The 12,558-nt window shown below is 44.1% G+C and overlaps 1 protein-coding gene across 2 annotated transcripts in view; it reads left to right on the top strand.

Moving 5' to 3' along the window:
* Srgap1 (SLIT-ROBO Rho GTPase activating protein 1) overlaps positions 1–12,558 on the top strand; it is a 283,329-nt gene that overhangs the window by 152,928 nt on the left and 117,843 nt on the right. For both annotated transcript variants that reach the window (XM_041665937.1, XM_041665936.1), the window contains exon 4: positions 12,279–12,341. In XM_041665937.1, coding sequence (XP_041521871.1) covers positions 12,279–12,341 — 63 coding nt within the window. The remainder of the gene's footprint in view (positions 1–12,278; positions 12,342–12,558) is intronic.

The raw sequence follows: 12,558 nt of genomic DNA, 5'->3' as shown, positions 1-12,558 counted from the left end.
TGTTGAAGGAAGTGTGTCACTGGGGCAGGCTTTGAGGTTTGAAAAGCCCAAGCCAGTCCCAGTTTCTTTCTCTTTCTCCTGGCCTGCAGATCAGGATATAAAGCTCTTCTCCAGCTATTTCTCCAACACCCTATGTGCCACCATACTCCCCATCATGATGATAATGAACCGACCTCTGAAACTGTAAACAAGCCCTCAGTTAAATGCTTTTGTTTATTAAATTTACCTTGATCATGGTATCTCTTCACAGAAATAGAACAGTGTCTAAGACAATTACTCAAAAAGTTGCACTGAGACCAGGTTAGTTTTGTTAACAACACACAGCCTAGAATCACTTGGGAAGACAAACTTAGTGAGGGGGTGTCTACATTGCATTGGCCTATAGGCATGTCTGTCTGGCATTGTCTTTGGTCAATTGACATGGAAAAACATAGTCCACTGCTGGCTACACTTGCCCTAAGCAGGGATCCTGAACTGGATAAAAACAGGGAAATAGAGGTGGACATGCGCTAGCAATCAGGCAGCATACATGCATGCCTTTCTTTGCTCATATTTATGGATATGATTGTGACTAGCTGTTTGAAGTTTGTGACTTGGCTTTCCCATATAAGGATGGTGTAACCTGACATTTTAAGCTGAAATAAACCCCTTTTCCTCTATGTTGCTTTGGGCCAGGGTGTTTTATCTCAGAAATGGAAGTGAAACTGAGACAGTGAGGTTCATAGTTCCAGACGCAGATTCTTCCTGCAGGGTCACAAAGGCGACCAGAAGGTAGCTGGGTGGCCCCTAACCGCCATGCCACTGTTTCAGTTGTGGACACGCCTTCCCTGGGAGGTCAGTGTTCATTGCTGGGTAATAGGCTGATGACTTTTCCCCCTTTTGCCCTGCATGTGTGGAATCCTTTGGGTATATTCCCAGAAGTGATAGAGATGGAGTATTTGGCTGTTCTAAGTTTTAGTGCTTTGAGGCCCTGCCACACTTTTCCAGAGTGGCTGTATCAACAACAGTGTGTAAACACCCCCTTTCCCTGTGTCTTCGGCAGCAGTGTGTAAACACCCCCTTTCCCTGTGTCTTCACCAGCAGTGTGTAAACACCCCCTTTCACTGTGTCTTCGGCAGCAGTGTGTAAACACCCCCTTTCCCTGTGTCTTCACCAGCAGTGTGTAAACACCCCCTTTCCCTGTGTCTTCGGCAGCAGTGTGTAAACACCCCCTTTCCCTGTGTCTTCGGCAGCAGTGTGTAAACACCCCCTTTCCCTGTGTCTTCACCAGCAGTGTGTAAACACCCCCTTTCCCTGTGTCTTCGGCAGCAGTATGTAAACACCCCCTTTCCCTGTGTCTTCGGCAGCATTTGTCATTGTTTGTTTTCTTGGTGATCATCTTTCTGACTGAGTCATATGGAATCTGAACATAGTTTTAATTTGCATTTCTCTGATGGCTGATGAATTAGAAAACTTTTTTGTTTGTTGTTTGTTGGTATTCTTTTGTTGTTTGATTCTCTGACCCATTTTAAATTAGTTTTTTTTTCTTGATGCTTAGTATTTTAGTTCTTTTTATAATTCTAGATATTAATCCTCTGTTGGATATGCAGATGGCAGAGGTTTGTCCTCATTCGGTCAGCTCTCTCTTTACTTGACATTTTTTTCATTTCCTATACAAAAGCCTTTTAACTTCATGAAACTCCATTTGGTGATTATCAGCCTTATGTATTGAAGATTGGAACCCTATTCAAAACATCCTTACCTATGCCCGTATCATAGGATGTATTTCCCATATTTTCTCTGGCAGTTTCAGAGTTTCTTTTCTTTATCCGTGGTCCTTGATTCATCTAGAGTTGAGTCTGGTGCAGGTGAGAGATAAGACCTAGTTTCATTCATCTCTATTAGACATACTTTTCCTGCAACTTTTCTCCAATGAGTTTCTTTTTTCATATATATATATTGTAAAAATTCGGGTGTGTGGCTTTTTATCTGGGCCCTCTGTTCTATTCCATCAATCTACATGTCTGTTTTTATGTCATTATGGCACTGTTTTGAATGTGATGGATGTGTAGTATAGTCAGGGATGGTGATAAGTTCCACAATATTCCTTTTGCCCAGAACTGCTTTGGCTCTTTGGGTCTGTTAGGCTCCCATATAAAGTTTAAGATTGTTTTTCGTTTGTTTGTTTCTATTTCTTTGAGGAATTTTGATTGTCTTAACTAGCAAGTTGCTTTTGGTACAAAGCCATTTTCACAGTACTAGTCTTGTTAATTCATGACCACATGAGGTATTTCATTCTTCTGGTGTTTTCCTTAAGTGTTAAACCTTTACTAAAGAGATATTTCAGAAGGTCTAGATTAGGTTTGTTTCAACTGATGTGTTTAGTTAGTTGGTGGTGTCCATTTTGAGTCCATAGTGAATGGGATTGCTGCCTTGACTTCTTTTTCAGTGTATTTGTCTAAGAAAGCTGCAGATTTTTGGATGCTAATTTTTTATCCTGCCATTTTGCTGGACATGTTAAATTATTTATTTTATTCAGCTGCTTTGCCTATAGTCACACTTACAATCTTCGTTTTGAGCTTTCTGCCTGAGATTTCAACTTATATGCACTCTCTTTTGAGATAGAGTCCTATTATGTAGCCTAGGATAGCCTGGAACTCACTATGTAAACCAGCCTGGCCTCAACCCAACTGCCTCTTGCTTCTAGAGTGCTAGGATTAAAGGCCTGTTCCACTATGGCCAACCTAACACCCTCACAGTGCTGTAGAGTTGATAGTTTCTGGAGACGTTGTGTGTGTGTGTGTGTGTGTGTGTGTGTGTGTGTATTTCATATATTACTGCATTGAGATTTATACATTCATATATATATAGAGAGAGAGACAGAGAGAGAGAGAGAGAGAGAGAGAGAGAGAGAATTCACAGCTTTCAAATAATATTTAGTTTACTAGAGTGAAGTATGTAGTTCTGAAAATAATTCCTCAGTTCAGGGCTCAGGGTCCCTGGTGAACTCTGTTATTCCCTGAGAAGAATGTTAGCTGCAGAGCATCTGAAGCTGTGGGTACCACCACTGTGTACCTTCTGTGTTTGCCAGTTAGTGGCAGAGACCCCTAAACTTCAGTACCTATTTAGACAATAGCCAGGGAAGGAGTGGAGCACAGTCGGGTTTCCGTTACTAAGAACGGGATTGGGAAGAAAATAAGGCAAGAAAGGATAGGAGAAGTATTAGATCTTTTCTGAGAAACAACTTTTAATTTCAGGATGATAAAGTATCTGGATGGGGAAGTTGGGCTATTGGTAGGGACCACAGATTCTTAGAGATTAATGCTATGGATGGTTACAAGTACGAAGTAAGAGGAGTCAGGAATGAGGATGAGAGAGAAGGGAAGACGTAGGATGAAGAGAGGGAGTTTATTTGGTATATTGAAGAGACAGTGAAGAATGCCTTAGAGTGTATTAGTGGGGAAACATAAACAACGGTCCTAAAACCTGAGCTGTCTACAGAGCACAAGACATACGCAAGAGGGGAAATGAAATGGAACAAGAAACGAAGAGGACACTTAGGGAGTGCCTGTTGCCACAGCTGTGCTGAGGTGAAAGGTGAAGTTCTCAGGCCCCGCTAGCCACGCAGCATGCTGCCCGGGCAGGGTGGGGGCTTGGCCTCTGCAGCCTCCTTGTTCCCTGGGACTCTGGCAGGTGGGAGAGGGAAGGGTAGTTCGTTGGGGGGCATGCCTCTGGCCTCCTGTAGGTCTGGTATATGTGAGGAACATCACTCCCCTTGCCAAAAGGAAAGAAAAAAAAATCCTGATTTCTTTTAATGAAGTAAAGAATGGAAAGACAAAAATCGGGCTTTAAACTTCACTCTGAGTTATTTGCCCTGTGTTGCTGGGGACCCCCTGTACCCGGAGGTTGCAGATGACTTGGGTGAGTGACTCTCCACCTCTCACCACCACTCACAAACTGGGTGGCTTTCTCTTGCCTCAGTGGGCAGTGACGCATTGCCTGCCCATTCCATATATCCTGGAAGATGCCCTGAATGTCATCCTTCAGGATTAAGTCTTGACTTGTTTCTGGAAAACATGACCGTGTCCTCTTTGAGTCTTTTGCCCCATGTTTTCTGCTGGCCTGGAGTTTGCCCCCAGCCTGGGATGAAATGCCCTGTGAGGATAATTGCCTACTCCTATCTTTAGTGTGTGTGTGTGTGTGTGTGTGTGTGTGTGTCATACAGTCTTGCTCATGTATTCTTGGGCTGGCCTGTCACTTATTGCCAAGGCTAGCCTCAAATTCATAGCAATCCTCCTGCCTCAGTCTTCCACATATTGCTATAATAGGTATGAACTACCGTGCCCAGTTCTAGCTTTGGTGTTAAGTAGAAATGCCTCCTGCCAGGTAGGAGAGACTCCTGAAGAAACACTCCACATACTCGCCTGAGCCTGGACTCAGGCCGTTAAACCCAACCCTGTTCTTGCCGTCAAGTGTTTCTGGGAGAAATTCTTGTCCTTGTCTTCAGAGTTTATGTGAGTTAAAGGGCTCTATTAATGTAGAGACATTCGAATGAGGTCTAGAATGTTAAAAGCAGACATTCTGTGGAAACATAACCCTGACCTCTTTACCCAGAATTTATATTCCAAATAAGCAAGTGTGAGACACTAAAATCCTTTGAAACACTCATTAAATATTTCATCTGCTTTCTCCTGTCCCCCTCACTCCCACTCTGGCTCAGCAGAAGGCCAGCATTCCTGGGTTGGTCATCTCGATATATTTATTTAAAAACTCCCTCCACGACATGCAGAAACTCTCTGAGTCAGCCATTTAATCCAAGCACTGGGTCGCTTGATTAATTGCTCAGTGTACCCACATCGCTCCTATTAATTATTGCCCATTGTTCTGTTGTCTCCTCTCCTTTCTGGAATGTTCCAGGCCACAGGCCTGTAGGTCTCTAGTAGCAGAGGTCTGGCTAGCACCACCACCAAAGTGGCACTGATTCCAACACTCTGTACAGAATGTTGCTCTCACATGTGCCAAGGCGTGAGTTTGTTCTCCCAGGGCTCGTGATTTGGAGGACTGGCTTCTGTGGCCCTGAGAGAGGAGGCAGGCTGCTGAGATACAAGGCCTAATGGAGGTTCTTAGGACCTGGGGGGTGGGTGCCCAGGAAAGGGATTAAAGTTACCCTGGTGGGACTCCTGAGCTGCTGTGAGAATGGCTTGACCCCTTTCTGGCTCCTCATCTGGAAATCCAATCCCTTTTTTCATGTATCCTCCTCCTGCTCTTGGTGCTGTCCACCATGGGCCCTCTCCAGAGCCAGGCTGGGTCTTGCGTGTTCCTTGTGCCGCCAGAGCTATGAGCTAAATAAACCTTTGTGTGTGAGTTTGGTGGTGGAGGCTGGGGATATACGACTGTATGTGTGTGAGTGTGGTATGTGTGGGGTGTGTGTGTGTGCCGTTTTTCTTCCCAGCTTCAGGTACTTGTCATTTTGCTATAGCAACAGAAAAATAAGCAAATGAAGCGTGTCTGGCTCCTCTGTGGGATGGTGGACTCTGGAGGGCAGGGGGCCAGATTTGAACCCCTGTACCCCTGTAATTCCCTTGAAGGGTAAAAAGGAAATGTCGTTAGCATAATAACTTGTGTTCAGTGTTTAATAAGGACCATCCCAATAAAACCCTGTGGCATAGAGAATATTCAGTATCTTTTTTGCCACTGGGGGAGTGGTGCAGGAGAATTGTCTGTATTCTGTCAATCATGTTTTAAATCAACGCTGATTGGCCAGGCAGGAAGTAGAGGTGGGGCAATGAGAACAGGAGAATGCTGGGAAGGAGGAAGCCCATTCCTACCGACTCCAGCTCAGACCACCGAGGAAGCAAGATGTGATCTGCCCTGCTGAGGAAGGTACCGAGCCATGTGGCTAACATAGATAAGAATAACGGGGTTGATATAAGTTATAAGAGTTAGCAAGAAGCCTGAGCTAATGGGCCAATCAGTTTTATAACTTATGGAGCTCTCTGTGTAATTTTCTTTGGGACTTGCCGGCTGTGGGGTACCATGTGGGACAGAAACCCCAACAAGCCAGCCCTCGTGTTACAGGGGAGAAAATCTAAGACCTCTGAAAACCTATCTACTGACTTTCACAAAGTAGTTTGAACATAGGCAGTTTGATTTGAGACTGAAAATTTTAATCACCAGACAGTGGTCCCGGGGAATGGTGATAAGTGAGTTAACCGTGACGTCACCTTGAAGGGAAGGTCTGATTTGTCTCTGGGGAACAACGTGCAAGAATGATTTCAGAGCAGCTTGTAGAATTGCATCTGGTGGAGGGAAGAAAGCAGAGCCCAGGCAGTGCACAGAACCGGGGAAAGCACAGAGGCCAACACTAGACCGAGGGTCCGCAGCAGTGACCAGGCAAGGTGTGGAGAATAAAGGAGAGAGGTGCCCTGGTTATCTATCAGCTTGGCAGACACCCTAGGCATAGCTGGGAAGAGGGATTCTCGACTGAGGAACTGCTCCCATCAGGCTGGTATGTGCGGCATTTCTGGAAGTAATGGTTGGTGTAAGAAGGACAGTCCATTGTGGGTGGTGCCACCCCTAGGCTAGTGGTTTCAGTTTCTATAAGTAAACTGAGCAAGCCATGATTACACACCAGTAAGCACCATTGCATTGCTCCGTGGTCTCTGCTGCAGTTTCTGCCTCCAAGTTCTTGCTTGCATTCCTGGCCTGTAGTGTGAAATACGTGCTCCCTCTGCTGCTCTGGGAATGGCTTTATCACAGCAATGGTTGCAAACTAGGATAGAGGGAAAGGGATGGATGAGGCAAGACATCTCTGAACCATCCTAAAACATCATACACACAGTTCCTGCCAAGGGAAATATAATTCGATTTTTCTTATTTCTAATGACATACAGAAAAATTAATCAGCCAGAACAGATGAATGAGTAACCATCACTTCAAGAAGAAGCACCAAGTAAACCTCAGCTTTCTGACTTAAGGAACATCCTTGTACTGAAAGCAGCAGCATGCATTTAAAAAGAAAATGGCCTTCCAGCATGTGTTGAGAGACTCAAACTCAAATTTTAATCCTCAAAAATCCCATGTCCAGGAAATGCCTTAAAGCAAATAACACAGAATGCAAGTGAACACGTTAGTGAGATTGAAGTTCTGTGCAAACGGCTGGCCACCTTGGTCCTCCCTGAAGGGACTATTTCAGAGCAAATGAGATATGATTGGCCTGCCCTAGCCTACAGAAATTGGTGTTCCTGCTCTCTGCCTCCTGGGCAACAGCTAAGGAGAAGACTTCCAGAACTGTCTATGTGTCCCACACCTTCATTCTGCAGAACTTAACAAGAAGGCTTTGTGCCTGCCCAAAAGATTGTACCGTTTTGGCAAATGATCAGATACCAAGAGCTGTCTTGGAACAGACACTGGAGTGGGATACGTGCCAGGAACCCACCCAAATGACCTTGAAAAAAATATTGCTTCATTTCTTGCTACCAACCTTCTGTGCGCATTGTCCTGAGCTCACTACAGCATCCTACACACCACACAACTGCATAATTGACACCTTCCCCACCTACTGAGCTTTGGCCCTTTAGTTTGGATATAGAATTACTTTTCGCTGGGTGGTGGTGACTCACGCCTTTAATCCCAGAACTCGGGAAGCAGAAGCAGGTGGATATCTGTGATTTCGAGGCCAGCCTGGTCTACAAAACGAGTTCCAGGACAGCCAGGACAGTTACACAGAGAAACCCTGTCCAGTGGCTTTTGTGTAATAGATAATGCCTATAAAGAAAACCATATACTTATCAATTAAATTTTAGGAATTTCAGATTTCTAATCTGTAATGAATACTCTCTTGGTTTTTAGGAGAGTAGAGAGTAGAGTTGAGAAAAACCTCTTTAGAATACTAGCTTTGTTGAGATCTTTCATTCTTGCTTTATATTTGCATTAAAAAACAGCATCATTCTTGTCTTTTGTCTTTTTTAAAACTACTTTGCTGAAATTTTAAATTATCTTATGATTTATAGCATTCAGCAGTCATGTGTTTCTTGTTTTATATCTATAAATTGAATGATTACAGTATGGGAAACTTGTATGTTAGTATCTGAAATTTAAAAAAAAATAAAGTATGAAAAAGTGAGCCTCTCATGGAGCTGAGGCAGAATTGTAAATTTATAGTCAGCCTTGGCTACACAGCAGGTTTAAGGACAGCCTGGGCTAAATTGGGAAACCTTGTCTTAAGGTGAAGTCAAATAAACCAAATTATCGCATGATTGGTGGGAAATGGAGGAAACATGGAAGTGATAGTATAAGATGAAGGTGTGTGCTCCTGGGTGGCTGTGGTGAAGTGAGCTATTAGGACTCCGAACATGATATAAATACATGAAAATATTATGGTAACTAAAAAAAAGTAGAACAATATGCTTGATTATGATAAAACAGTAATATCTCAGACCATTGTTAGATAAAGGCACTGGAAGGAAAGGCAGTATGTTGCAATGGTGGGTGTCCCTCTTTCCTCGTGACCTTCAACACATTTCACTCGTTTCTAGCATGAAAATGGAATAAAAGCCCTAGAAACGTTCATTTTGAATTTGTGCTTGATGTATCTGAAATATCAAAGTTCAGAGTTTAGAATTTACCCCTGGGATTATATTGGAGGCATTTAACAAGTGTTAACTAAATTTCTCTCCCCTTGGATCAGTCAAAACATCAGAAGACTGAGCATCATTTTAGCTCCTGTAGGCGTAGTTTGGGAAGAAGTGGTCTTTTCTGTGTTTCTAGGGGGCTCTGGGCAATCGAGGGGCTCTCCTCCTCTACAGAAAAGTAACCTTAACCACCTTCACTCAAATAGCAGAAAAACCATCTTATCCTTGGAAAGTATAATGTGTTAGTATTTATTCTGTACAGAAGGAACAGTCATTCCCTCCTTAAGATCTGTGTCTTTTGGTTTTTTGTTTTTTTTTTTTTTTTTTTTTATCTAGGCAATAGTTCTTGCTCAAGTGTCAAGGGTCTCTTTAATTTTCATTGTTAGTGAAACAGGCCCCAGGTGCATGACACCCTGCTGAATTTTGATGACCTTCGACATCCAGAAATGTTCTAAAAGCTCGTTGTTTTATATGCTAGCTAAGCAATAAGAAGCTTCTCAGTGTAGGGTTCCTGGATTTTGTGGTGCTCCAGCTGCTGTTCTGATTGAAGAAGTGATGCTGTAGGTGTCTGGAGTACTATTTAGAGGGAATCATTACTTCGGTTGTGACAGTGATCAGTGGGAGCCACGTTTTGACTGGAGTGAGGGAGGGTAAGATGAAGTGACCCTTGTAAGGTTTCCATGCCGTGAGAACAGGAACCATGCCCGCAGACCTCTCCTTAGCTAGTGATGTTGTTCCGGCCCATGTATCTTTAAATTCAAAGATTTGGATTCGTGTTTCTCACAAATTGCATAAACTAGTGCTGTTCAAAGCAGCCAGCTCCTTATTGATCCCTAAAGACATAGGAGTGGTGGCAAACTCCAGAGCTCTGTGAAGGAGCGTGATGGGGTGGGGGGTTCAAGGCCAACGTTGACTATATAACAAGACTTTGTCTCCTAGAAGAAATGCATGATGGTAGGAAGAGAATGATCAATTGTGAGTTTGCCTGCTAGGTCAGGACAGGTTTAGATTTTAAGTTCGTGAGCGAATAGAAACCATGATCCTGTATTCTGGGGGATAGCTCCCTACTGAAAGCAATGCTCTATCAACTTGCCACAATCGCTAAAATTACCACTGAAGACAGGTTTTTAAAGGTCTCATTCATAGAACGTATAGGTCATGTCACATTGACTTCAAGGGCTATCAGTTTTCTGGTATGTGCTTCATTAATTCATCCATTGTCACTAGCAGCAGCACCCCCAAGGGTACAGAGCTTAGGAAGCTAAGTTGAGTCCATGTCCATGATGAGGTGGTAGGGAAAACGCGTGCTGGAACACAGTACTTAGGGGCCTTTCAAAGTTAACAGCCATCTGGGGAAACTTAAAAACCCAGGGCCATGGGGAGTGGCATCAGCATCAAATCAGACAGTTTCTAAGAAGCACCTCTTATGTGGAGGTCAATGGACTTTCAATCAAAGAGTTGCCCTTCATCTTATAGATCACAAACTGAGACAGGGAGCCAACATCTCTGAGGAGTCAAAATGGGTTCTCTGACTCTTGAGCCCTTCCTTTTAAGCATTTGACATATTGCCTCCTAGAAAACACACACACACACACACACACACACACACACACACGGGGGGGGGGGGATCTCATGAAAGGTGAAATTAAAATGCAAATGTAGCCCAGCTTTCTTCTATCCCATCACCTGAAATCTTGTACAACGTGCCAAGAGCCACCCTGCTCGTTCTAGGATGCGTAGCCAAGGGTTACATGGATGACCCATAGAGCCTCAAGCTAAGCTTTTACTCTGACCTTAAATATACTGGTGTGAGATTAATTGAACCGGTGGGATTCTTTTTTTTCTATTATTGTTTGGAAATCTTAGCCAAGATATATTTTCTTTTTGGACTTGCTACTTGAAACGTGGGTAACTGAGCAGGACTCCTTGGTGGCCTTTGATCCCATTAGAGAGTTTAAATTGATGGCCCAGTTCTTTGAATGAAACCTGATATTAAAAAAAAACACCAAGCTGAAGTCACAGGAGATTGTAGTATAATGCTTACATTTGGAGTCCCAGTTTGGGGGCCTAGAGTTCCGGGACTATATTAGCCCACGTGTGCGTTCCCGTTTACTTGGGAGTGACTCTTAGTCTCCACATGTTTATTTAACAGAAGAATATTCAAAACTCCTAAATCCAATTTAGAGACTTAGACCCTGTCACAGCCTGGTATATGCAACGCTGTCCAGGAGCCCAAGGAAAGCCAGTGATGAATGCGGCTGTTGAATCTGAATCTCTCAACATTGTGTGACTCTGATGCTTTCTGCCCGTGTCATTCTATCACCCATGAATCTTCATTTCAGCAGTTTGGTCTTTGCTTCTTCCTGAGGCCTACACCAATAACCTCCCCAAAATAGACAGATCCGATTTGATCTGAGTCCCAGTTTCTTAAGACCATGGTCATCTCCCCTCCATGGCAGTCTGCAGGTGGTCTTGGTAGCCATAGCAACTGCTTCACTCCCCTCAGAAATAGCAGTTCAGCTTGTTCTTGTGGTCATCAAAGGCTTTGCTCAGAGTTTCCTGTGCACCTAGCCAAGACTGCCAGGTTGGGTGAGATTGATTAGGAGCCATCTTAAATCCTATGTCCTAGGTACCCACTCATAGGTGGCATGGGAAACTGTACAACCCAGTGTGAGCAGAAGTGGCTCCTGGTACCATCTCACACTATAAATGGAGCCAACCATACACTCTGCATTTTCTATAGATGACTACGGGATGAACCCAAAACAGATAGACACGTCTGGCTCTGGTTCCTATAAAATAAATCAGCTCGAAGGAAAACAATATGCAAATATCCCACCATCAAACTCTGGATAGGCAGAGAGAGGGGTCGCCTCTGATGTATGGTCTTCATAAAAAATAAGGCAGATGTAGAAGTGTGTGGACCTTACGTGGACTTGCTGTCGGGCAGCTTCAGAAGTGTTTTCTTAAATTGTAGTGACCCCGAAGAGTTCATTTCCTCTAACTTTACTGTTTGGGTCATCGCCACCGTAGAATGCAGTGGGATTCCATTGAGGAAAGCTGATTGCTCAAGCTCACCCTTTGCAGCCTGTTCTCCACTTATTTTCCTGTTGGTGTGTGTAGGGTGTGTGTAGGTGTGTGTAGGGTGTTATGTTGCACGTGCGGTGAGAGGACGGGTTTGTAAAGTCAGTTTTCTCCCTCCTCCTTCATGTGGGCAAACCTTAGGCTTACACCACGAGTGCCATCTCGCTGGCCTCTGGGTTTTGATTAAGACAGTGGCTCAGGCTGGCCTGAAACTCCCTGTCCTCCTCCCTCAGCCTACCTAATGCCAGGATTATCATAGGCACCGCCATGCCTGGTCTGCCGCTCACCTTCAAAGCAAGCATGACGCTTTACCTTGTGCATATATTACCCACTCTCCCACAGTGTCTGACATGATTGCTCGGGGAGCCTCCCGGGCAGCCCCTGCACCTCATACACAGACCGTCGGCCATGGTCCTCCGTATGGGAAGGGGCTTTAGGGCTGAAGGTGTTTTGTGGTATTAAGAATACAGTGGCTTTCTATTATGTTTTATACATCCATCTATCTTCAGTTAGTGGTCTTTAAAATTTGTGAACTTTAAGAACAAAATTTCTCCTATCGTAATGTTTTTCTCTTCTTTGTAGAGCAAGGAGATCGCATTCCAACTGCACGAGGACTTAATGAAGGTTCTTAATGAGCTCTACACGGTACGTACATAGTCTTCCTTTGCTCGTGGGCTTCTGCTTCGGCTTCCTGGTCTGTGGGAGCTGCTTGTTTTACAACTCCCTCCAAGTGTTGACGATCTTTTGAAAACCAGGAATGAGGCAGCCATGCGCTCAGCACATTCCTCTGCCAGTCCCCCCACATTTAGAGACCGTATGAGTGTGTGCACACACGTGGCTAAGTACTTTAAGAAAACAGAAT

This window comes from Microtus oregoni, unplaced genomic scaffold (assembly GCF_018167655.1).
Source record: "Microtus oregoni isolate MIOR12 unplaced genomic scaffold, Mior012 000001F_ref0000356, whole genome shotgun sequence".
Classification (NCBI taxonomy): Eukaryota; Metazoa; Chordata; class Mammalia; order Rodentia; family Cricetidae; genus Microtus; species Microtus oregoni.
The sequence above is the reverse complement of the archived record's forward strand: the minus strand, read 5'-3'. Positions and strand labels throughout refer to the sequence as shown.